This window comes from Falco biarmicus, chromosome 2 (genome assembly GCF_023638135.1).
Source record: "Falco biarmicus isolate bFalBia1 chromosome 2, bFalBia1.pri, whole genome shotgun sequence".
Taxonomy (NCBI): Eukaryota; Metazoa; Chordata; class Aves; order Falconiformes; family Falconidae; genus Falco; species Falco biarmicus.
In genome coordinates, this window is record NC_079289.1 from 58837487 (window position 1) to 58864098 (window position 26612).

At 40.3% G+C, this 26612-nt stretch overlaps 1 protein-coding gene across 1 annotated transcript in view; it reads left to right on the forward strand.

Annotated features, from left to right (window-relative positions):
* Positions 1-5217: 5217 nt before the first annotated feature.
* Positions 5218-26612, forward strand: part of ITGBL1 (integrin subunit beta like 1) — a 149790-nt gene continuing 128395 nt past the window's right edge. The window contains exons 1-2 of the mRNA XM_056329620.1: positions 5218-5454; positions 6730-6938. Of these exons, the coding sequence (XP_056185595.1) occupies positions 5357-5454; positions 6730-6938 (307 nt within the window). The 5' untranslated portion in view covers positions 5218-5356. The remainder of the gene's footprint in view (positions 5455-6729; positions 6939-26612) is intronic.

A 26612-nucleotide genomic window follows, 5' to 3' on the forward strand; every position in this document is an offset into this window, starting at 1 on the left:
TCAGATCAGGCAGCAGGACCCAGTGCGAGACAGAGCATTGAAACCATACGAGATGTTTGCTGTTGCCTGGAGAATCTGGTGTGCATATGTTCAACTCGGGCATTTAACCTGAGTTGCTGCATTTTGCCTCTAAGAAGTCAGCAGTATCTATTTTTTCATTTACTATCCTTACAAACTCTTTGGTCAAAAAGATGAGAATGATCTTTCGTTGTAACTCATTCAGGTAACTAGTTAAAAAAAATAACAAAAAATCATGATCATTCATTATTTTTATTGTATTTGCCACTATTGTGGATTTTTCAAGATTCCCAGAAGCAAAGAATGTTGTCCTTTGAGACATAAGGCACAATTTGTCCTCAGAATGAGAGTTTATGTTCGAAAATGCCCATTTATTTCCTTTCTTGGCCTCTTCAGCACTACTGTTAGCTTGGATTACACCAGACCTTGACTAGCTTTCTGAAATAAGTGCTAAATGGTTAAGAATGCAGTGGTATGTTTTTTAGAACATACTATTATTGCTGCCATTCTGAGCTGTCTTGCAAGCTCATGCTTAAAAATCTTATGCTTCCTTAAGGCCTCTGTAAAAGCAGGGTATTATTGCCGTTTAGGGGAATTAACTAGTAAACATTAAACAAACAAAAGACCTACCTACTATTTAAAGTGTCAACAGGGACCTGAAAGTGTAAGCTAGGGTTTTACACTAGAGTATAACACAATAATATCTTGATTAATGTTGGCCTATGAACTGTTTGGGTAGCTTATATTCACTACTATTCAGGCCAGCTACATTCAGGCCAGCTCAGCTTTAATCTTGTTCTAACCTTGATCCTATAACTCCAAATGCTATTTCTATTCCCTCTGTGACACCATCAGCTGTCCCAGATTCCGTGTCATGTCAGCAAAATTAACACAAGGTTTTCTGTTCTGCACAGCTTTGTCATACTCTGTCTCTTGCTCCCTTCCAAGGATGCCATGGGCTAGCACGGTAATGACTCTCAACAGCTGCATGCATTTCTGAACTGTTTAATTCAGACGGATTTTAGTTAACTCCATCAAGTACTTTGGTCCATGGGTATTAAAGTGATCTGTTGCAGATCTTTACAACCATCTCATTTAGTCGTTATATATTCTTGGCAGAAGTGATGAAGAATTATTGGAAGCTTCCAACTCTCCTCATTCCATTCTCTTATGGAGAAATAGTAACTTGTTTTATATGTTGGATTTTCAACTTCTGGTTAACTTTAGAAAATTGCTATATAAATGAATGTCTCTGCAATGTATTCACTGATATAAACCTATGGTGTTACTATAATGGCTTCCATGGAAACCCAGAAGGATTTTTTGACAAATTTTGGTGGTCTCCAGTATTTTGTTAAGCTTACACTGTTCACTGGATATGCATTTTGCTTTGTTTTGTTAAAAAAAAAAAATTCCTTAAAAATAGCATGGAATGTGGTTTGCAAACCTAGTGGCTTCATTAAAGTGAAAACAAAATTAAGCTGGCCACTAAAAAGGCTGTAATAAAGGAGAAGCAGTCTCTCTGCCTCCCCACACCAAATAAAATCTTGTTCAGTAGCACAGTATGTCATCAGAGTCATAGAATTATGGAATATTTGAGGTTGGAAGGGATCTCTGGAGATTATCTAGTCCAACCCACCTGCTCAGAGCAGGGTCGCCTAGAGCCGGCTGCCCAGAACTCTGTGCAGATAGCTTTTGAATATCTCCAAGGGTGGGGAGACCACAACTTCACTGGGCAGCCTGTTCCACTGTTCCTACTGTTAGACCACTCTTAGAGTAAAAAGAAAAAAGCTTTTTTACTTTTTTTTTTTTCCTTATAATATTTTTCTGATTTGCTTTGCTACAAAAGCAACTCTGGCATTGTTAAAGTTAAGATATTGCTTGCCTTTTAAAAAACAAACAAACAAAACACCAACCACTGCCTATGAATTAACTAGTCTACCCCAGGGCTTGCAACTTGGTTTTCACGTAAAAAACTACATCACAATTCTTCACGGTTCAGAAGGTTATGAAACCACAAAATAGCCATCACCAGTTTGGACAGGAAATTACACTGCGGGTTCCTCTGCTGAGGGTAAATAAAATTGTAGGAGAAAGGCTTATCCCAATCTCTGACCATATCAAATCCTGCAGTTTTAAGAAGAGCACGAACAGCAATACACTTAAACTGAGGTGCAGGTGTGGGTGTGTTTAACAGCACTTATTTTCTTGATTCCACATCTTTATTTGAAGACCTTTATTGTCTGACAAGTATTATTTCAACCTGTTGCCTACTTTTCAAAGGGCTGTTCAGTATTAGCAGTATGTTCCAGCTGCCTCTTCTCCTCCTCCACGTTGTGTTGACTTTCTCTTCTGTACCTTTACTCTGAGGGTACTGTCATTACCACATGTAAAGTGTACATCTACCAAGGGCTTACAGGTCTGAAGCCTTAGTCTGAAACTCCAATACACAGGAAAAGTAGCATTTTACAAGTGCTGTACTTTGCGTGGGTGTATGTTATGCAGTAGAGAACAAAGCTTCTTAAGATTATGTACAGGGGTGGCTGAAAGGAATTGAGCAGTTCTCAAGACAGTGTGACAGGTTCTCATTTAGAAAGAGACTGGCTCCTTTTACATTGAATTTACAGTCTGTTTGGGAGCCACTTATCTCCCAAACATGTACACATCACGTGTATATATACTTACATATATGTGCATACATACAAACATTCTAGACTTAAATGATTAGTCTGAGCAAAGGTTAAAATCCAGTAAGGGAGCACTGAGATACTGTATTAGAGGCACATACACATGAAAGCAATTATTAAACGTAAGCTCTGGGTGCACACTTTAAATACTGCATACTTGGACTGTGTAACTATGCCTTCTCCAAATCCAAAAGGTCCATAGCCAAAAGGTGTGTATTACTTAAAACCCTGACAGATGTAAATAAATAAAAAATAAGAGAGTGCTAAGGTCAACGCATCATGATGGATGTCTTCTCCTCATACACTTGAAGTTATAGTTTGCAGGCTGCTTGAAGGTCTGTGAATGCAGCACCACTCTGCACAGGGAAAAAAGGAGGAAGATGAACAGATGGCAACATTTTAGTTTGTGGATTAAAGATAAATTTGGTGCCAAAAGGGAATTACTATTGTTTAAAATGCAAGGCTTTCTATTTATTCTTCTCTAACTCCAGACTTCTGGCAGTACAGTCTCTGACAATCATACTGTTTTTAAAAGTGCTCCAGTTTTGAATCTAAGAGGTTTTAATTTTTAGTATTTTTTATTGTAGCACTACAAATAATTTTAAAAAACTATCACACAGATAGAACACATAGTGCTGCATTAAGTATGGCCTTCAAAGTTCAAGGATGGTCGGAAATAAATGCCTGCCAATATTACTTACCTTCTCACTAGATCCATCAAATTAAGTCAAATGCATGAAGTTAGCACAACTGTAAACATTCACAAGACTGAAGCTAACAGATCACTCTTAATACAGGATTTTTATGAGCTGCATTGCATGAGAAAATTCTGTAACATACTTGCAATATGAAATACACTATAAAGGGCAACAAAACTGTTAAAAATCAGTATACAATATGCAGCAGCTATATAGAGAGATCTGAGATTTTTTTTACATCCTAATTCTAGTTGCTTATAATTTAGGGCAAAATTATGTGTCATGTAGGGGATAATACACTACAAGTAGAGAGCAAAGTTTTACACTTCACAACGTCAAGATACTTTATTAAAATAATACAAAAGTATTGTGTGTTAATAGTCCATGGAAATCATGTTTGGTTTTAACCTGTGTATCTTTAGTGAATAGATAGAACAGATTTTGTCCAATCTCTTCTTTTGCCTTCCAATGAAAATTTATACTTCAACTGGATGGGTACTTGACTAAAAACTGGATTTTACAGGCTCCAAACTGGACTTTAAAGTTTATTTTTGTATCTGTAAGACCAGCAGAGCAAAGCCAAATGCTTGATGCATTTTTAATACTTTTTTTTTTTTTTTTTAAGAAAAATCACTAGCAGAACTAGTTATGTTTAGCAGGAATCCTGGGAATTGTACCCTTGAGTTCACGATGTAAAATGTAAGACACCTAATTACACTTTTAGGAGAGGCAGCATCTGAGTCAAAGGATTTGTAACCAAATCTTAAAATGTTTTCTAGAACAGTATAAACTGTGGTATACCAGATACGTAATATGAAAATAAAACAAGAGTTACTAATTTTGAGAAAGCTACTGAGGGCTTTAGTCTCCAATATAGGTGCTGGAACCAGTGAAAGCTGCTTGCTGTAAAAATGCGCGTGCACGTGTGTGTGCGTGCGTGCGTGTGCATGTGTGTGTGCGCGTGCATGTGCGTGCATGTGTGTGCGCGCGCGTGTATGTGTGTCTGTGTGTCTGTGTGTCTGTGTGTCTGTGGACTAGGACACCTATACCCTACCGTCTTTTATGGTGGACGTTTGTTTCTGTAAGAGCTTTCCATCCCAGGGAGGTACCAGGCAATCATTGATTTCCCAGGATAACCAGAGGCATCAAAATCTGTTGCAACTTTTCTGTAGCATAAAGAAGTGCATGTGGCCATTCCTGCCAAATGTTACTCATTTAGAGAGACTACCCCTCATTTTAGCTTAGCTTTAAAGCACTTCCAACATCTCCCACTGCTCTGGTGAAGTATTGTACTGTGCGTTTTAATGAGGCATTAGGAAGCGGTTCACTCATAATATTTTTTATTTTGTAGTCCCTCAGGCTGGTGTGGGTCATCAGGCCGTGGTGTGGCATGGTGCAATGGCATGGGCAGGTGAGCTCAGGGAAAGGAGGGACCTGGGGCGGCAGGCGGGAAGGAGGTGCTCCAGCAGCCAGGCTGGGATGCTGCAGCTGGGGAGCACTGGTCCTGTCTCCTCAGCCGCGTGCTTTTCCCCCACCGAGTTACACAGGTTATCCCAAGCAGCCAGCCATCGATGGATAGGGGGATCCGCATACCTCAAATATTTACGGTGCCTGCACTTCGAGAACGAGACAGTTCGTTCACATCTGTGAACGGGCCACTTTTAAAACATCAAAATAAACCATCTGGCTGCGCAACTGTTTCTAATTACTTCCCTGCCTAGACTGTAAACTTCGGGGTTTGGCATCGGCCTCCCTCCCAGAGCGCTGCCCAAATCCCGCTCGCAGGCAGCTAATCGGAGCCACTGCAGCACGGGGGGAGCAGCCCTGGAGCCGGGCTTGTCCAGCTCGCAGCTCTCCGCACGCCCGGCGGCTCTGTCCGGCCGTCTGTCCGGCCGTCTGTCCGGCCGGCCGTCTCCAGGAGTGCTCCAGGTGTGGCGTGGCGCGGCTCGCACCATGCACGGGCGGGGGCTGCCGGGGCTGGTGGTGCTGCTGCTGGTCACCTCGCTGCCAGCCGGCCACCCCGCGCCGCCGGCCGGCCCCCCAGCCCTGCGGTAAGTGTGGCTTTGCAGGCTCCCGGGGGGGCTCGACCGATTTCTGAGATGTCAGGAGTGTGGAGGCTGGGGTTGTGGGGGGAGCGGCGGAGTCGTTTGCGAGCCCTTCCTTTGCCTGTTTGGAAGTGACACTGCGGGAAGCGCTGTGGGTCACTGGGCGCTTAAACTGGTGCTGTGCAAACCGCGGGGGTTGTTTGCAATGATGTATTTCATGCCCGAGACGCAGGCTTTTAAAGCAGTGAAGGGCAAAGAGCTGAACAGCGATGACTCTTTGCGCCTAGACCTTTACATAGTGCTGCCTGAGTGGAGCAGGCTTCTAACCACAGACCCCTGTGTGCTCCCGCTCTTCGGTGCAGCGGCACAGCGAGGCACGCTGCCCTCTGCTCTTCCCCTCCACCAGGCCCAGCACCCACCTGCTCTCAGAGCCAGCAGCTTGTACCCCAGAGCCTGCAAAATCTAGTGTCTAAGAAGCGCAGGTACTAGTCACCTGAATCCTCAGGATTCCCCAGCACTGTGAACAACTCTGGCTTGGCCAGTCCTTTGTTCTGTTTTCCTACAATCCAGCTCCTGATGAGGCAGTGTGTTACTTTCCCTGTGTATGTCCTGAAAGTCCTGATCTCTGTGTGCTCCAGTGCATGGTACAATTGCATGGCAGAGCTGCAAATCTTCAGATCTAGCATCTGGATTCTGCTGACTTTACTAAAAACAGAGCCACAAACTACACTGTTGCATGGAAAGCAGTGATTACTTCAGTTTCCTTTTCCAATGAAAGCATGGATCCTACATATATGACAACCAGAAGGATTACTCTGGCAAATGTGTTTATTAGAATCAACCATAGGTGTGCTTTTTGGTATCATACATTCCTGTTATGCTACCTAGATGTTTGGATGTATATGCCTTTTCTAAACTTTTTGGAATAATCCAGATCAAAATGTTTCATGACAGATAACCATACTATACATGTATATGCATCTATACCAGACATGCATAACGAAAACCATGAGCCTAACGCAGTTAACAAGGTAAGTCAAATACAATATAAGCATTCCCACAGTTATCAATGAGATTTCTGATGAAAGAGAAGAAAATTGGGTGATTTGAGGCAACTAATAGCTTACAACTGTAACTAAAGTGGTGGTGTTAAAAACAATGTTCTGGGGATCGGCTGAAGCCATGGCAAGAGGATGGTTTCCCATGAGCCAGGTTGTCATCGGCTCTGAGCTGCAGCCCCTGGCTTTGACCACAGCTTGTTCTTTTTGCTGTCCTCTACAGGAGCGTTTTGGGTAGTCCTTCTTGCCGGCTGTCCCAGACTGAGTCGGAGCTCAGGTGCCGCATCCCAGGGGGAAAACTGTGCAGTGACAGAGGCAGATGTGAGTGTGGAGTCTGCATCTGCCAAGTGACTGAGTCCGGCAAATACTACGGTCCGCTCTGCGAGTGCCACGACTGGGTGTGTGAGATCTATGATGGGAAGATCTGTGCAGGTAAGGAGGTGACAAAAGCTTAGAAAATTAAGAGTATATAAGCAGGAATATGTTGGGAACACAGCACACTGCTACAGTAGAGACCACAGTTGTGTATGTGTCCCCGAACCATACTCTAAATGGGATTGTGGGCACATCCAAAGTTTTTGTTAGATTAAAGGATACAAGTCAAAGGCACCGTCTCTGCCATGAAATGGGACTTTGCCCAGAGCAAGTCTGCATCTGCAGCAGGGGCAAAAGCAGGAGCTGCTTTGGTTTGGAGGCTCTGCAAACTGAATCTAATGCAGGGAACAATATTGCTTGTGTTTTTCATACAGTATTACTGCATTTGAACTGCTTACCTAATGATGGTATATGTTATATACCAAGGCTTTAAAGTATCTATAAACAATCAGTTTTGTCCTGTAGTGTTTGTTTTTTTTTTTCTTCTCCTGCTATGAGGAAGAAGGTTTGCTTTAACAGGTACTACACTCAGGGTGTATAGATATGAAAACTCTATTTTTCTCTAAGTAATGGTAATGCTTTCCAAATAAAGACTTAAAACAATGTAATTGTATTGTGGTTTCAGAGATTTCCCCACTGACACTGTATTCTTTAATGACAGATGAAGTAACATTTCTGGGACAGAATTTAGTCCCTGCCAGTTGTTGGAACATGTTGCTTGGTTTGCATCTAAACATTATCACTCTTTCATCTTTCCAGCTGTCTTTACTTAAGTTTCTGGGCTATTTCAGTTGGATTTTGGACATTTTTTTTCCCCTCTTAAGCAGCTTAGAAGAAAGCGGGGAGGAGAAATGCCATCACATTCCTAAGGGTATTCAGACTGAAGCTCAATGAAAGAGGCCAGAAGGGTACTTAATTTGCAGTATCCCTGCTTCAACAGCTTTACCAGATTCACACAAACGTGTCATCTCTTCAGGCCAAAAACTGCAATTAGGTCAATGGGAATTTTACAGGAATTCTCCTAGTAAGAGGACAATACAAATGCATTCCAGTAGTGGGTTTGGCAAATTTTGTAGGAAAAAAAGAGCAACTTATTTTAGCAACAAAGTAGCTAAGAATAAGAAGTCCAGTAATAATATGAAAAGATCAAGGATGTGATTATGAGAAAAATAGTTGTATTTGGCACCTATGACTTTAGGGTTTTGTGGAGAAACTGATTTATAGACTCTGTAGTTAGCAGTGTCAAGCTAACATACATAAGAAGTATCAGGGGTCTGCTGATCATTTCAGTGCTTTGCTGTCCCAAACAAGAATTTCCTCGTTGGTGGTGTGATTTCAATATGCTTGCTGTTGTTGCTGGGGTAACTGTATAAAGTGAAACTGAAAGCTCCTTCAATTTTAATATTCTGCCGCAAACTCCACTATTGTGTTCCTGTCAATGTCACGAGTGGTGGCTGAGAGTTTTGTCAGTGCTTTGGTGGAAAGTGGTGCTGACAGGATAAACATAACCACTAAATTTCTAACAATATTTAGCTTTTGTGTAACACTTCGTGCAGCAGTTCAAAGATGCGAATGTTAAGTGATTAAACATTTTATAAAGAACAAGTTTTTGTAGTTGTCACCTTTTGTAGCTGGAGTATTGAAGCTGCGTTACCACTGAGATGTCAAATAATTTAAATGCACTCTTCTGGAAAAAAAGTAGTAAAAAAATCAGTGCAAAGTAATGGGCAGGGAAACAGCTGTGAGGGGCCTAGGGGTTTTGCTTGTTTAGTTTGTTTTTTTGACAACAGTGCTGAAAGTCCAGCTGACTTTGTTGGAGTTCAGGGCTGCCCAGCACTGCAGGAGCACAGGCCTGGGTAACTCCTTCAGGGCTGGAACACGGGGTCTGGGTCCAGGCAGTGAGACACCTCCTTTCAGGCTGTGCATGCTGCTCTCTTCATTTCCCCCCATGTTTTCAGTCACTTAACTTTACATTGTGCATGTATGGGAGGAAGGGAACATAGAACAGATGGTCAGATCTAGTATAACTGGTCCTTGTGTTGTAGGAATAACATCCCCACCGCCCAGCCATTCAGTGAACTGCACCTTCTGATGTTTCTTAGTGCCACACCATGGAGCTGATTTCTCATGTATGACATACCTCCCTTTCTTTGCATTTCTGAGCACATTTTTAAACTCAATGATGAAATTGTGTTTCCTCTGGGTGAAAAGCCAAAATGTCTTACTGCAGTTCTATTCCTCTTTCCTGCTTTGTTCTCCTTTTTCCTATTTTTTTTTTTTTTGATACTTGCTGTCCTGTTCCAATGTGGGTCTCTCCTGATGAGTACAACAATAACTGCTGACTGGTACCACATGCAGAACTACCAGACACTGAATATTCCTCTAGAGAGCCTCAAATATTTGAGATTAATGCTGTTTCAAACAAGCTACTTTTCAAGCTGCCAGTGATGCCTTTTTCAAGTGACTGATGTCTAATCACCAGTGATGTTCATATTCAGAGTTGTCAGGCAGAGTTGTTCGAGTCATGAGTGCCAAACATAATTGTTCAGACATAACTCCCCTCTTCTGTCCCAAGCTAAACAAAATACTTAGTTGCTCAATATGCAGCTCGTTATCTTCAGGGGACTTTCTGGGTCAGATCCAGCTTCTGGACCAGTCATGGGACACCCATATTCTGAAAAGAGAAGGCCTGAAGATAGAGAAGATTTCCATCTGTTTATGATTTTCTTTTTCTTATCATCTTGTATAAGCAATGGGGAAAAGATTATGCCATGAGTAAAGAAGGAAAGCAGATGCAAATGTCTCTGTCCGTTTACTCTCTCTTGAGACTTCTCTGCTGTGTTTCCCTTCCATGGCGTTTCCATGTGCTTTAGAGGGAATTCTGATTGTTTTATCCCACTGAGATTGATAAAGCAATAGCTGATCTTTCATGGAGTCAGAAACAAAGAAGAAGAGAGAAATGAAATGCTGTACTCTGAGTCACTGAGCCTCCTGTCCTCAGTGGCCTTTTTGTCTGCCTGCCATATCATAGGGTGTAGAGGAAAGAAGAGTCCCAATACTGTCATTCTCTTTGCAGTGTCAGTGACATCTTTATTTTGTCATTTTCTTCTGGTCTTCAAGGAGATGAGCTAAGAGGACGAAGGCTGAATCAAACACTGAATCAAAACCCCAAAGGATTTATGCTTCATTCAGAGCAGACAATGTATTTGTTGCTGTTTATTTGCAACTAGTAGTTCTGACCTCAGAGAGTTTCATATTGCCTCAGGCTTTCTTAGCATAAGTGGAGCCTGTGTTGTGTGAAAGGAAAGAGGAATGTGGCACTAATTCCTATAACTTTGCTGCTTGATACTTATTTTTCTATGGTTTTGCAGCATAGGGGAAAATCAGTTTTACTGGGCTGTTGGGTTTGGGTTTTTTTTTGGTTAATCTTTTTTACTGTGTTTGTGATTAATGAAGATAGGAAAAGTAAACAAAGTTTAGACTTCCATGGGCAACTGGAATGGGAACACTCTAGATGTTCCTAGAGAATGGACCACGGAAATTGCCAGCTGGGACGTGAAGGCAGTGTGATTGCACTGCGCATAGCTGGTGAGCTCAAGGGGCAGATACGATTCGGTGACAGCGTGGAGAGGGACATATGAAGAAGGACGTTCCTCTTTGCTCAGAGCTATATTAATTGTCTTTGTTTTCCCAGAGTTATTAAGATTTTACAAACATTTTTTTTTCCAAATGGAAATACCTTTTACACCTACTGAATAATAATGGCAACTGTGTGATTTACCACTGCCCTAAGCGGTTGCTGGGGAACATTTTTTTCTGCTGTTCAGGCCAGTGAGAAATTTTCCTGCTACTTTCTCCAAAGCTGTAGTTGCTGTAAGTGCTGTGCCTATTTTAAGGCTAGTTCAGCGATGTAATGGCAGTGTTAGTCATAGGTTTTCACAGCCAGAAGTGTTATCATGTTATGTGAAGGACAGAAAGATATCAGTGCCATTATTTCTCTGTAAGGCTTTAAACTGTGCAGAGAACACAAGTGAAATACTACTTTGACGAGGAGTGGATGTGGAAATACAAGATAAATCGGAAATAAAGTAGTAATGTAATACAAAGTTATGCATCCATGTGAGTTTATGGGATATATGGCCCTATAAGTCAGTTGGAGAGAGTCAGGAAATTGAGAATGGAATATGGAGAACATTTTGAGCTGAGGACTGCTCTTTGCACAAAAAGAGCGGGTTTTAGGCAGAGCTATCTTAGTTGAGTTGGAAACGCTCTAACAAGTGTATCTTTGTATGTGTACTGGACGGAGGTCTGACAAGCTTTTTTTTTTTCATTGAGCAGCATTTCTTGCTAAAAGCAAAGAAAGGCCAGTCTGTGACCTGCATTGATTACCATTTGATCCAAAGTGAGATTCAAAGCCCTGGGTTCTTGAAAGCGGGTGTAAGCCTCTTCTCTGTCAGAGGACACATTTGCAAAGAGTCAGCTGTGGCACATGTGGTCATCGGAGACACAGCTTCCTAAAAAGACCAAGCTAAAAATAGGGCAGGAGGCTGTTGATGAAAATGGATGTTGCAGTTCTTCTCTGACCTAGTTTGCTTTAGTCTGGATTTCAGAACTTGGCTTAAGTGACACTTCATCTAGGAGCAGGGATGTGTAGGTGTGATAATAACATACATATTCATCTCAAAACAGGTCCCCCAGATTCTAGTGAAGTGAAGTTGTGATAGCATAGACCTCATTGCAGGATCGCTGCCTTGCTAGGTGCACAAGGTCCTGGCAAACTTACAAAGCACAAGCTAAAGCCAGTATTATTCTCAGCTTTATGCTCTCACGATCTGATCTAGGTACACACAAGCTGCTTTTGATGCATCTACAATTGCCATAGTTCCAAATGCAGTGTGTATGTTCACAGCAATGGTGAGAGAGGCACGAGAAGGAAGCTCAGAGAGAGGCACTGCGAGGGTGATTACTAGAAGCGAGGCATTTTAAAAGTATCTTCTTAAACGATTCATAGCTAAATGCCTAGCTCTCATTTTCAGCACCTTTAACTGCAGATACTACTCGTGGAAAATAGTTTAAAAACCAAACTGAGTACACTGGGCACGTGGAAGGAGGGAGAGGCTTTTTTGCAGCACCTAGCAGAGCTGGGATGCAGCCCCTCATGCCATCACCAACAGCAAAGGGTGGGAGGGAGAACAACATCTACTTCACCTTTTGCCCTTCTTTAGACTGGGGTGACAGGCTCATCTGTTGCAGAGAAAAAGCAAACCTTCATGCAAGTTTTGATAATGTAAATAAGTGCTCTGAAATGGGTTTGAATTTTGATGCTATTCACGGGCTGATAATGGACTGAAGTATTTTTTTATTTATTTGAAAGCATGCCTTTTGTGACAAAATGGCTTTCACAGACTGAGTCCTTTTATAAAGATTTGTTTTTCGTTATCATTGATATGGAAAAGACATGGATGACAGAAAATAGATGGTGTACTTAATGTTACAGAAGAGTGTATTAATGCTCTTACCTGCTGCATCAAGGGATGGGTTTCATTAAATGTTCTTATGACAGCCTTTGTCAGACAAACTGACTGGCTTGCTAAAATTTTCTATGCTTATTTAAAGTTTTATTGTAGATAGCTTTTCCTGTAAAGGGCTTCAAACCATCCATCACTTTTGCCACTGGACTATAAACCTTTGGGTGTAGGTGTTCCCAGGTAGCTGGTCCTGACAAGGAACATGTTGATTTTAAGTTTCCATGAGCTTTTTTAGGAGGAAAAAACACACTACTAGGACTGTCTCAGGAAAAAAGGTCATTTGTGCCTAAAAAGGACTGATATTTGGCTTCTATGCAAAGAAAGACCCCAGAGTATACATGTAGTAGTGGAATTTACCAGTGTTGTGGTGTATCACAGTTGTGTTGCTGGAGCCAAGTTTCCTTTGGAGCTGGAAGTACTACAAAGAACAAGGCAAAAGTGAAGAAGCTGGAATTTGTGGTTTTTTCTTTGATTTCTTTGAGGTTGTTTACTTTTCCCTAGAAGGAGGGGATTGTTTTGGCTCAAAATGCTTGCAAGCCCTGCTCATAGCAGTAATTCTACATCGAAAAGACACTTATCCAGACCCAGTGATGTATGTTTTCCTCCACTCCTCTGTTCAAATTCTGAGTATATAATGAAAAAAATGACTTTCTTTTAAACAACATTTTAAAAGGCTATTTAATAGCTTCTTTCCCTAGTGAAGGTGTGAATATTTGCAGATAGAGGTTTGTGAGTTGGGACATAGGGAGTGGGCTGGAACATCAGCTCAAGAAGTTAGATGATCAGATTCTGGTATGAAGAGGAATAAAGATTCAAGAGAGTTTAATTGTAGTTGCACCTGTCCCCTTTCTCCAGACAGCAGTTACATTCCTAATGCTCCTAAGACCTGCTTCGCCCTTCTGCCGGCCCACCTGAGCAGCAGCAGTGGATAATCTGGGGTGTTTTCTTGCCAATGGCTTAAAAAGTGGCAGTCAGTCTTTGAAGGCATATCTGGGGCATTTTATGGGGGAAGTGGCTGGGAGTGCCAACTCTTGACACTGGCAGGAGTGAACTGAGTGATAACTTTGTGGTTTGGAAAGTGTGAGCGCCAGATGCTGTTGCCTTGGCAGCAGCATGCAGCAGCAGATGTTTGTGTCTGGAGCACCTGGTCACAGTATTGTATTCCTGAGGAAAATGCTGAGGAGGGGGAGGGGCACCAGCAGACTGTGGGAGAATCCTCCCGTGTCCCAAACAGACTGCCACACCTCCCTCAGTCATGCCTTTTCCAGTCCTCTGTTTCCAGCAGGTCCAGTTCAGCCTTTTAGACCAAGTGGTGTGAGTCATTTTAAGTATTGGGGATGTTAGCTTTCATGGTCCACAGTTAGAGGCTACTGAATGCAAAAACAGCTCTTTGTAAGTATTTTTCCCATTCTGCATGCAATTTCATAAGTAAAATGATTCACATCCTGAAGTTGTGTGGTTGACAGTTAAGAAATGCTAAATCTGACTCTCTACCACTAATGAAGAGTCCTGTGCATTTGCACCATGATACATCTTTTGATTTTGTATTCATAATGGTTTTCTCCAGTGGACTTATACTTTAAGGACAGGAGGGAAATGGTTGCTTTCTGACATTTGAAATGGTTTACTTTATAAACTTGATAACATATTTAAAGCAAGATATAAATGTTAATGATTTACCTTAGTCTATTCATTTGTCTGAAATGTGGGGAACATGGATGGCAAAGCAGTTTTTCGTCATGTAACAGATTTCTTCATACCCTATTTCCTTATTCTGAGTGTTTTAAACTGTGTTTTGAAGAAAGTAACTGGATATTTGCTAGACTCAGGGGTGCAAGCCGATTGAGTCTCAGAAGCCAGAAGCCCATCTTCTTAAGAAAATCCTCTTTCTCTCCCCTTCCTAAAACACCCAGACTCATTCCTTGTCTGTCCTTTCCCCTTCAGAAATTCAGGTAGAGCTTGTATATGGTTTGAGTGGCTTTTCAGCTGATGAAGATGCAAGTGTTCCTTTTAGAGATGAATAATGAATGGCATTTGTCTGTGAACAAGAGGTAAACTTAAATAGTTCATTCCATTTCTGTGTTTGCATGTCCTGGTGAGTATATGCTCTAAAAAAAATAAATAAAATGATTAGTTGAGGGATTTTCTTTGTCTTTTCAGTTGTACACCTGTACAGTTTTTGACTTGTCCTGGGAGCAATTCCTGTGACTTTTAAAGTAGTAACAAATCTGGATGTCTTAAAAAACATTTCTGTTGTGAGTAACCTATTTTCTGAAGGTGTAGTTCATAAGCTGAAATTTAACCACTTTCCTTTCTTTCTTGTATAGCTGCATGGTGATTATCTTGTTTACTTTGGGGGATCTTTGAGACACTCAACTGTATTCTCTGTTTCCCTCTGAACCGGATTTACTGGATTCTTAGGGACCACAAGTTGATGGTAAAATCAGCTGGTAATGACATGTTCATATAAGCAGGACTTCCCTCCAGAAAAGAATGCAAGTCCTACTTCAGATGATGTGAACGTGTCTGGTATATGACACTGACTGTAATGATCACAGCATCCAGCTCTGATATATACCCTTCTTTGCAGTTCTTGCAACAAGATACTAAAAGTTATGTATTTTTCTTCTGATATTGAGGAGAGGGGAAGCTGAGGGTCAGAGATCAAAAATATGCCTCCTGATCATCTTAGACTGGTAGTAAGACTAAGGAGAGAGCCCAAGTATCTGAGGGACTCTTAGACCACTGAGCCCCTATCAGGTGCAAGAATAAAATGTGATAGCATGAAAATTATCAGTTAAGACTGTGTCAGAAAAACCTTTTTTATTCATGTTTACATGCTAAAAATACTGTTTCATACAAATAAGACATATATTCCTTTTCCAAAGAACTGTCTGTGTGTTACATACTACTAAATGGTTGATTCCTATGTATGATTATCCAAGTGAGAGAAGCTTTGATTTATGAAAACACCCAGTGTGTTTCCAACTTAAAAGTGTTCCACCTATAAATAAGGAGGTGAATTCGTAGCAAGTCAAAACCACAGAGAATCAGTCAGACAAAGTTTGTTCATTCAGAATATTCTGAAATAAATTTGATTAATTAAGCCAAGAGTAACATTTTCAAAGCTATTCCAGAATGATAGACTTTTAAACAGAAAGAAGGTTTTAAGTTCATAACCTTTTAAATTCACTATGAAAAGATTGTAAAGAAATGTTGACAGCTGCAGGTGCAGTGTCATGCCTGCATTCCAGAGAACAGTCCTCAAAATGGTGTTTATAAAGTCATTCTTTGAAGGCTTACTGGAGAAGTTCTGACCTCTCACTTCAGCAACAGGGAAGAACTGGAATGGAGAAGGACAAACAATCTTACGAACATACTTACAGAAGGTTCAAATAATGCTGAGCAGTGGCGATGCCATGACAAAAAGCCATATAAGAACAAGTTGCAGTGTGGTTCTCCTGAATGCTTTTGCAGAATTGTGCTTTTTAATCATTATATATATATCTGCTTTACATGTAAAAAAAAACAATTATGTGGGCTCTTGGAACATACTGCACATTCACCCTAACAATCCACACTGACTTTGTCCTTTCTCAAGCACTTTTTAAACTGGATGGAATAGTGGCAATGGATGAATTGTACAACTGTAGTCTGACTTGCAGTGATAATGTTGAGACCTTCTGTTACAGAATCACAGAAGTCAGTATTACAAATTTACTTAGCTTTTTGTCTGGTACCTTCGTGGTCAGGTAAATTCTGTGGGAAGCAGATAACCAGTAAGAAGTGTATTTAAAATCAGAAGATGGCCTTGAAGAACTTCACTGGAGTACTGTTGTAGGACTGGTACTTCTAATGACCGTCTTTTGGAAGAATTTATTTTCATTTTCACTTCTGTTTCAAACCACAGATAATCCTCATCACAAACACTGCAAATGTAATGAAACTCAACTCCCAGCCTGCCTGGGAAGGCATCCAGGTACCAACTGTCACTGAAAGGAAATTGCCCATCACATACACCAGAAAGGGCAGTTTCTCTAGATGGGAACTGAGAATGGAGTAATTGCAGTTGAATACTGCTCTCCATTTATGTGGGTTTGCCTACAGCCTGCATTTGTGGAAATCCTTTTATTTAAGGCAAAATGCCCGAGTTTTATTTTTACAATTATCCTTTATGGTGGGGGGCGTGGGGAAAGAGATCAGTTTTTGCTGGCCCAGCTCTCCTTTAGCTTCTTAAGCCTGGCTGATTCATCAACCTAAGGCTGGCATGCCCTGGAAAGCTCTTGGAGCAATGTCTTTCCTGCTTGCATTGCTGAAGATCCTTCTAGAGAACTCCCAGAACAAGTCACTCTGCATAAGTTGTTCCTCCACCAACCCCAGACACAGTGAACTTTTCTTCTCCTTCCTGAACGTATCCCTTTCTCATTCCCAGGGCTTTAGGACATCATCTTACAGTGAGAGGGACTCTCACACTTCCTACCACCATTTTCCCCCAAGATTTCTTAATGAATTGAAGCACAGAGAAGAAATATTAGAGCATATCATTGGCATCGATTATAAACTGCTTTCCTTTGTATGTGGCCTGTTCTAAACAGAGAGGCTTAACTGGCATAAATTTGTGTCTCACAATAAAACGTAATTGCGCAAGGTCTTTTCAAGATTTATCATGCTTAACTTCCTACCAGCTTTGTGTACGTGACACAGAGATACACAAAAAAGTTCATTGGAGATGGTAAAATTGCCAAACTTCACTCAGACACTTTGTTAGATTTAGGAATGGATCCTGTCACTTATATCTATTCTTCCGGTTAAAAAAATGTTTTAATAAAAGCAAATGGTCTGGCTTTTTTAAAACCTAAACAGAAGCCTGTGTTTTCTGCTAACGTAAGTCTAATGAAATCAATACAGTTATGCCAACAGAGAATTGGTCTCACAACATCTCCTCCCCGTGTTTGACCAGACTCACCAGTTACTAGCAGAGTAAGGTACAACAGCATCCCACCTGCCATTTACCTGCAAATAATAATGGTAAAACAATAATAATGATAATGAAATTTCCAAAGTTTAGAATGCTTTTAAGCCTGACAACATTTTACCTGATTTTCTCTTTAGTTTTTCTTCTGTATACTGTACTCCTTGTAAGAGTTACATGTTACTCAGCAGTAGTTTGACAGGACATTTACCAAAATAATTGTTCTCCGGACTGGCAGAGTTGGACTTACCAGAAATGAGACTTGCGTGTGAAAACATTCTGATAAATGAAAACTAATCTTTCAGAGAGTTAGACTCTGCTGTATTAATTAAGGAATTGGTTCCACTGACAGAACTATCCCAGGTTTTATTAAATGGTCTGCTGATTTAGAAAGTGATGATAAGATTAACATTTTGTAATTGGATGAGCAGCGTGTCAGTTACTTCTCCCTTCACCATCTTAATGCTTTTGTATATGAGTTCTGTAAGATTTTGTCTTGTAAATAAGAAAATTCCATTTTAAATGCAACTGTGAATTGCTTAAATGATGTCTTCTAACCTTACATGAAGGTTATAAGAGGTTTTCTTTACAGATATTTTCCAAAAATTATAGCATGATTTCTCTATAGGTGGTTTCAAAGACACATATCACATGAAAATGTTTTGAATGAAGTTCTTGCAGGATATTTTGGAGGCTGTATTTAAATAATACAGCAACCACAGACTTAATTTTCTTTCATATATGCCTATTAAAGGAATTCATAGTGAGAGGTTTTAAAAATAATCTGTCTGGGATATCATTTATCAAGCTCTTTGAAAACAAGCTCATAGTTCCTCTGGCCTTTCATATGGGCTTCTAGTCCTCTATATTTCAGGCTTTCAGGTGTTGTCTGGGCTTTTTCTCCATTTCTTCTGTATAAGCAGTGGCTGCCAGCCCCACTCTGAACATTTTTGTTGTCCTCAATTGCCAAATTTTTTTCCTAATTCCAGTCCCTGTTCTCAGAGTATTTTCTGCTTTTTGGGTGGTCCCTGTCTGGCCCAGTTCATAGGTTTCCTAACCCATTCTTCTGGCTCATCAAAGAACAGTTTCCATGAGGACCTGAGTGGAAGTTAGACCCACCTTGGGTCTCTTTACTCTTCCTGGTGGCTCTTTCTCAAACCAATGACCTCTGCTCTCACACTTGTGTTCCAGGACTATATTTTCTTAGAGGAGGCATGGTTTCAAGAGGTGCTGAACCACCTTGGGTATTCAATGACCTTGTAGAAATAAACCACAATTATGTGAAATGAAATACTGTTTCTCAGCTCATACTCTGTTCATGTGGGCGTTGTTCAGCTGTAGAGGCTCCTGGCAGGACATGAATCTAAACCAAGGAATCTTTAAAATAGGCATAAATCAGATGTACACTGATGTATCATAATTTCTCTTTCCTTCAACATTTTCTCCTTCCTGGAGTAGGTGGCACAGCACACTGAAATTTTACAGTTTATTTTAGTTGCTCCAAATTATCTGTGCATTGTTTTTCTTATTCCCAAGAGTGTGAATGTTTTTGACCATAGTATAAAAGCTTGTCTTAGGGAGATTGTGGAATTTCTGTCACTGGGGGCTTCAAGAACAGGTTGGAAAAATATCTGTCAGGAGGGATCAACACTCACTTGTTTGTGCCTCCAGGCACAGAAGTGGACCAGCTGATCTCTTCCAGAGGTCTCTTTGAGGCTGATTTTCTTTGATGCTGCTGTGAAACTAATTGTTGGCTTGGTGTTCCGCCTTAGTGAGAAGGATCTGTGGCAGTATGATCATAGTTTTTAACACGCTATTATGTTTGTAAATACAATAATTTATTGAAAGGGATGCATAACATTGATTTTAATCTGTTAAGACTACAATCTTAGTCTTAACAACTTTCACCTTTCTACAGTATTTATACTACTTTATAAAATATGAGTGTCTTGTTTCAAGTTTCTAAATGACTACAATTCTAAATAACTGCTACCAAGCCTCTGAACAGGAGCAATCCTGGAAACAAGCTCACTTGTTTAAAGTTTAGGTATCTTTTCAACAGAGAGGCATAAATTAATACTTTCTAGAGATAAGTGGTGGACTGACTTCTGTAACAAGCTCAATGTCAGGGAAAACATTTTTTATACAACACTTGCAATTTGATGGAAAGTTAGCAGTGGAAGCATTACACAAACATTTCAATATTTTTTATTATTTGCTTTATTTAAACAAATGGATTCTTAGTCAGCCACTGACAGTTATGGATAACTGGCAGAATGTACAAAACAGCAAGGGAAAGTGAAAGGTTGCCCTGCCATTTGATGTAGGATAATATAGACCAGGATGAAAATGATATTATAGAAGCTCCTTATACTTGTTAGCTCCATTAAACAGCAAATAACATAGTTCCTACTTAAAGAGGAACCACATCTGTTCTGCATTTTTCAGTGGAAGTAAATATGTAAAAATATTTTGTCATATAATGAAAAAAGGGTAGCAAACAGTATTACATTGCTAATAAACTTATAAAAAAGGCCAGTTTTTTAAGCGCTGCCATGAAGATATGCATTCCCTATGTTGTCTCAATGCAATATTATACCCTCTAGAAAGGTAATTATTCTTGGATGGCAGTGAACTGAATTCTGTATTGATAGCTGAAAACATTACCTAGATTGATGAAAGTCAAAAGATGTTGCCATTGTGAGGGTGCAACACTTCTATAAACCTGATTTCTTTCATCTCAATGGGAATTGGGGAATTACCCTTACTATTCCTTTCTTCACCTTAAAAACACTGGGCTCTACACTGGGTAATGCTATAGACCTAGCATACAGCACAGGGCTGTATGAATGTTTCTTCTGCCTTCTTTCCCTCTGTTGGTCTTCCTCCATTACCTAGGCATGTGGTATTCATCACACTTCTCATGCACATTTGTAGGAAGGAAACAGGGAATTCCACCCCCACAAAAAGCTTCCCCAGCCTTCTGCTTTTCTCCTGCATCCAAGAAATACTAAAACATTGTTGCTTAACTTTTCCTTTAGCCTGGTGTCTCTCACATCCCTTCAGACAAGCCTTTCATGGAAGCTGTGGTTTGGTCTTGCTGATACTGTGACATTCAATTGCTGCTGCTGAGAAGCAATGATTTCAGAAGCTGCTGTAAGGGGAATATCTGCATTCCTGGACTGTATATTCTATAAAACCAATTAACTTTGTGGTGCTTAAAATTTTTTGTTAAGTTAGCCTCAGAAGAAAACAGAGTACTTTTAGAGGGTGATGTTACGCCATCCATATTATGTGAAATATCACCTCACAAGTGTAGTGATGGAGGCCAATGCTGGAGTCCCATAGTGTCTTGGCATAGTGGACACTGCCACTGTATACTGTTCTTCCCCTTTTGCTCTGTTTTTCCTCCCCATGTGAGTCACAGAAGTGGTTTCAAATGTCTTTCAGTGAGTCATATAGTATTGCTGATGGATAGTTTTGCTAATTCTGTCCCTACTTTAAAGTCACTATATGCAGAGTCTCTTTGCTACCTGAAAGCTAACATTTCATTTGGTCACCTACTTGACACCTTTATAATAAGTACTTGCTTTCCTTAAGCACACTTTTTTTTGGTCATAGCAATGTCAAAACCTCAGGCTTTTGTTTGCATTCTGAGCTGTCAGTTTGAATTTTTAAATCCTTTTTCAAAAATGGATCAGACTGAGCATTATCTTGGCTGCATACCTCCTAACACCTTCTGGCAGGCATCAGAAGCCAAGAGGTCCGCTGTGCCATGGCTTATTGCTTGGCTGAAAAAGAATCAAAATGCACATAGGAAATTTAATGTGGTGAAAGCGAGAAGAGAAGGATTGAGGGTTGGAAACAAATGTAAAAACCTTGTATACAAGCAGCAGCTGGAATATATGAGACTACAGGCAGTACAAAGTGTTCCTCGAAACAGGAAAATGTAGGTCTGTTACAGCACCCACAGCTTTTAAACAGTGAATTAATTTCGTGATGGTGACATTCACAAAATTCCTAACGCAGTGGTTTCATTCAGCCTGCAAACGAAGGAGACTGATGCCTGAAGGCATCGTGCATGTAGTATAGAAAGGGGAGACTGGCCTGACAGATGTCAAATATTGATAGGGAAATACTAACACCTTTCCAAGCAACCAGCTATGTGGGAAGATCCCATTTTAGATACTCGGATAGACAAGATATATTTCTGGAAAAAATGTGGGGGAGAGCCAAAAAAGATTATTTCTTTGACTGCTGTGCTGAAACACGTTGTATTGGCATTACATGATATGTTTTGGCATTAAAATAAAATGATCAGGGAAGTGAACATAGTTCAATGTCTTCATTGCTTCTCCCCCCAGTAATGGCTTCTTCCAAGGTAGCATTTCAACAATAAAAGCACTTTCATAGTCTGTGATAATAAATGTGCTAGAAATGCAATTTAAATAAAAATATTATTTCCTTCCTCACTCAAAATACTGGAACATGTAAAATAAGCAGTTAAAAATGGTACTTGCATCATAGATTTTAAAAGTTCTAAGTTTGAATGCTAAAACAGATGCAGTCCAAATGTAGTGGAGTGACTTGGTGAGCAGAGCATCACCATCTAAACACTGGCGTGTTTCTGGTTTCTATAGAGACAAATCAATGCAAAGTCATACTGATTTTTTGGTAATTTTGAGATGTAAACCTTAAAACCAAAGATTCCTTGTGTTGTAACTGGAATGTAAGCATTGATAATGCTTTTGAGGACCACCTGTTCTTCTGCTCTTGCAGGCAGTTTTTCTGTTGGTATAGCATGCACGTTGGCCGTGGGTGCACTTTGATATACCTGGCTTTCAAACAGTTCCAGAGGTAATGCAACAAGATTAGTTCTGTCAGGAGTTACTTGGTCTATGAATGTGTCTTGAAACCACTTTTTTTTTTGTGCCTTTGCAAGATATTGTCCTAGTCATATATTCAGATTTCAGTTAATCTTTTCTGCTACTGTCCAGACACCTAATAGTATGATGCACTGCAGAAGGCTCTGCGAAGATAGTGCAGTACATACCATTAATATCAGTTCAATACTGAATTTCTGTGTTTTCTCTGAATATATTTCCACTTGTGTTTTAATATGGCTGAGAAATTTGATCACTTTTGCTGTCTTGCAAAGAGCCTAAGAACACTCTCTGATTTACAAATCCTGGGGAATGAAAAGTGATACAGGGCTGTGCAGTCTGCTGAACAGACTTGTGGATTTCTCTCTGTAAATGTTTTAAGCTTGTATTGTCATGAACTTTCAAGACATATTTTCTGGTTCCTGAGTAATAAGAAGTGGTCCTTAGAATCTCATAAACAATTGTGTGGTTGGTAAATGAGCAGGGAATTGTCAGAAACATTGGTTTTGGAACAAATGGTATAGAGGATGCCTAGAGGCAACTGTTCATCCTAGAGGATGAACAGGAGGATTTCATAAGAGAATGAAAGAGAGGATTTCATCTTAGGGGATGAAATGAGGAAGAAGTCAATAGGTATAGATACAGCTGTTAATAACTATTAAAAGCAACAGTCTTTTTTCTTCATTACTTGCTTGTCTGCAAAACTTCCATTACTTTTGTCTGCAGTGTTTGTAATGGTTATAGTGAAATTAGAACATGCAAAAGAAATATAGGTACAAGGAGCAGAGGGTACATAGATACTTGTTTTTCAAGCCGCAGAAATAACAGGGTTAGGAAAATTAAACTTCAGAAATGTTAACATCAGCTGTGCTGAGGCAGCATTTTCAGGCTCTCAACACTGCTATTGACTGTAGCTGTCTTCATGTCACAATTTTTATTATGTCACACACTCAACACAGTCAGACTTACCCTCATGGTCAAAAGAGGAATTTCAGTGCTCCTTTCTGAAATTCAGCTGTACACATCCAGCTCTACTCCCCACCAGGAATCGATCACATGTGAGAATTTTTTTTTACTTTTCTGAAAAGTTTTGGTTCTCATGGTCAAGCAGAAATTTTGACAGGAGAAAAATGAATACATGAGTTAAAAACCCCTCTGAAGCATATCCCTTTGTCTGTATACATGTTATTATAAACATACAACAATATATTTTGCCATCACAAAGTAAGGCTTCTCCAGCCCTGGAGGTCTTACTTCTTGCCATCATTTTCAGTAGTATTGGTTAAATAGTGAAAACAGAAAGGATGGGCTGGTTTGTAGCCAATCTATTAGAATAGCATCAAAGAGTGATTTAGGTTGGAAGGGACTTGTAGAGGTTGGCTGGTCCAGTCTCCTGCTAAAGAAAAGAATGGCTTTGAAGTTACTCAGGTCATAACAGACATGAAGTCAAAACATGTCTATGTCACCAAGATAAAACCAATCAAAAGTAGTACAGATGAACTTCTGATGAAATAGTTCTTAGTTCCTCTGATTCATGTTTCAAAAATTAGAAACAGTTTAAAATATATTTTTTTTGTGAGGAGAGGTGGGTCATGAAACCAAACTGATTTATTTTGCCGTTTTCTTTATTAAAAAAAAAATAAAAATCATCTTATTCTGAGACTTCTTTTTTAAAGCTCTGCAGCTTTAATCAGAAAAAAAGGAAGCCTTGAGATAAACACAAAGGCAGAAAAGAAAAATTTTGTCATGGAGTCTTTTAAGGAAGGGCTGTTAATTAGGCTAGTTCTGCCTGCCTCATTAGTACTCAATCAGTCCACCTGCCCCAGGTTACTTTCTGTTTCTCATGCTTCTCTGACCACTCAAGCTGCTAGTAGACTTTGGGTTTTCTATTGAATATGTGCTGACTGGTTGGGTTCATTACTCCTGGGTTTCTCTGTGAAGTGTGTGAGGAACAAGTTGAGCAAGCAAACGAAGAGAAGGTGGTACATGATATGTGTCAGAAAGCAGAGGGATAGACTTGCTTAGTCCTGCAATTAAGCATTTTTTAAGTTGCCAGACCTTAAAAGTCCATAAATTGAAGATGCTCTGAAGGAATGAATGTGAAAATTTCATCATTCAAATAAAATAAGAAAGAAATTTTGGTTTTATTGCTTGGGCCCAAGCATCTCTCTGTTAATATAGGATGCGGTCATAGAACTACTGACTTTGTCTCAGACTTCATGCCTAGTAAGAGGCCATTAATAATCAAAAGCAGTGACATGGTTCATCATGGCTATGTCATGTTGCCACTGGTCACTGAAGTCTTAATGACGCCAAGGCTTACAATTTCTGGGGAGCTTCAGCCAAAAATTTATTTCTAGCACTTGAGTACAGCCTTGCAAGGCCACTTTGACACTGCTTAAACACTTGATTAAGAATTGGAAGATCTTGTTGCCCTAGCTCAATCTGACTATGGGACAGATTAATTTGAACTCCCTGTGTTTAATCCTCCCTTCTATAACAGGGACATAATGTTTACCATCCTTCCATAAAGACCTATTTTAGATGGTGGTTGAAGACTCCACAGAGCTGTTAGTTGTTAAAAATATCCAGTGTATTGTTACCAAATAGTGGGTCTGGTCTTAAGCCTGACATCAAGAATAAATCTACCAGCAAAAAGTTAAATAGAAAACCCCACCTAGGTGACCCTTTGCTCTATTCATCCATCAGCAGGGAAGCAAAGAGTTTGTCTATGATTGCCTGTCTCACTTATCTATTACAGTCTATTTGTTCTTCCTACGCTGTAATTACTCCATTGGATCTGCTGAAATATCCTCTGATTCACATTCAAACTATTTTCAGAAGCACCCTTTAATTTTGGCATGATATTTTATTGCTCAGTAAATATGAAGAGGTGCTCAAGATTTGTTTTAGAATCATAGAGTCATAGTACAAAGCTCTTGATAGCACTGTGAACTTATTGCTGCGTGAGGTTCAAGTTTGGCAGCAACTGAAAACTGGTTTCCTGTAGAAACTGAATGCCAAGAGATGGAGGCAGCAACAGCAGAAGGCACAAACTTGCCTCTCCCCAGTACTAAGAAACTAATTCATGGCAGTCCCCTTCAGTGGGATGCTCTCACCTCTTCTGACATCATCTTTTTATCATGAGTTCCAGTTTGATTTTTAACTTTACCCCGCCGCCACCCCCCCCCCCCATTTAAACTTCTTAAATGCTGTGCTTCTATAGATTTGATCATTTTAAACCTTGTCCTTGTGCCTTAAGTACGAGGAAGGGAGACCTAGCTGGCTTCCCCAAGTGGACCAGATGTTAAGACCATGAGTAAAATTCCCCTGCATGAAGTTACTGGAGGGGACCCAAGAGGATGGCCAATTGCCTGGCTGCATCACGTGCTCCGAGGCGAAGGAAGGCGGTGAGCACACAAATGCAGCCCACCCTGGGGCACGAAGCAGCTGTCCCTGCTCTCTGGGGAAGCATATTGCTCCCGTACGCCTGTGGCTTCCCAGGTGTACGTCTAACTTGGTTGTGTGACCACACAGTTTTACTCCCCATCCCCAAACAACGGGTGATAAACGAGGAGATTCACAGGTTTGCTGTATGTCAGAAAATGTGTAGCCCTTACTGGAGGGTTTAGGATGACAGCTCTTGTTTCTGGGTTTAACCAAGCTGAACCAGGGATTCTCTGCAGCCAGAAGAAATACAGATGTGTTTCTGTACCTGTACCAAGAGCTGGAGAGACAGTGTCTAGGCTTTGCACAAGAAGACAAGAGCATGCCACATCCAGATTTTTGGCCTAATACACTAGCCTGGCAAACATGTTGAAAGCCAGTAAGTGTCAGGATGCCCCATGCTTTTTGTCCTGCTAAGAAGCAAGTTGTGTTACACTTTCTGTATATGCAGGAATGATCAGGTTCAAAGAGGAACAAGGTATCAGTAAGATTCTGCATTTGTTTTTAAGTTCCGAGCCATGTATTTCTGTTGGGAAGTTAATAGCTTAATGGCTTTCCTGATTTTTTTTTTCTACCTGCCTCTACCTTTTTATTCTTTCCCTAATATTTCTGGGATATAGGGCTAACCTGGACGTATGCTATAATTCACTATTGGAACTGGTAGGATGCTCCTGGGGATTTCTGTGTACAAGCTTTTATTTAAAAATAGAGTACTGAAAGGTTATAGTAAAAAAGTATAGCAAAACCCTTGCCAAGCCAAGTCATTACTTTCAGGACCATCTCTTGTCCTTACCCTGATATTCTTTCAGAAAGATTTTTTAAAATGTTGACTGCACATGTGCATCAGTTAAGTAACACAATGGTACATTTTCCCCAACTTTGATGAGGAAAATAAAAATTC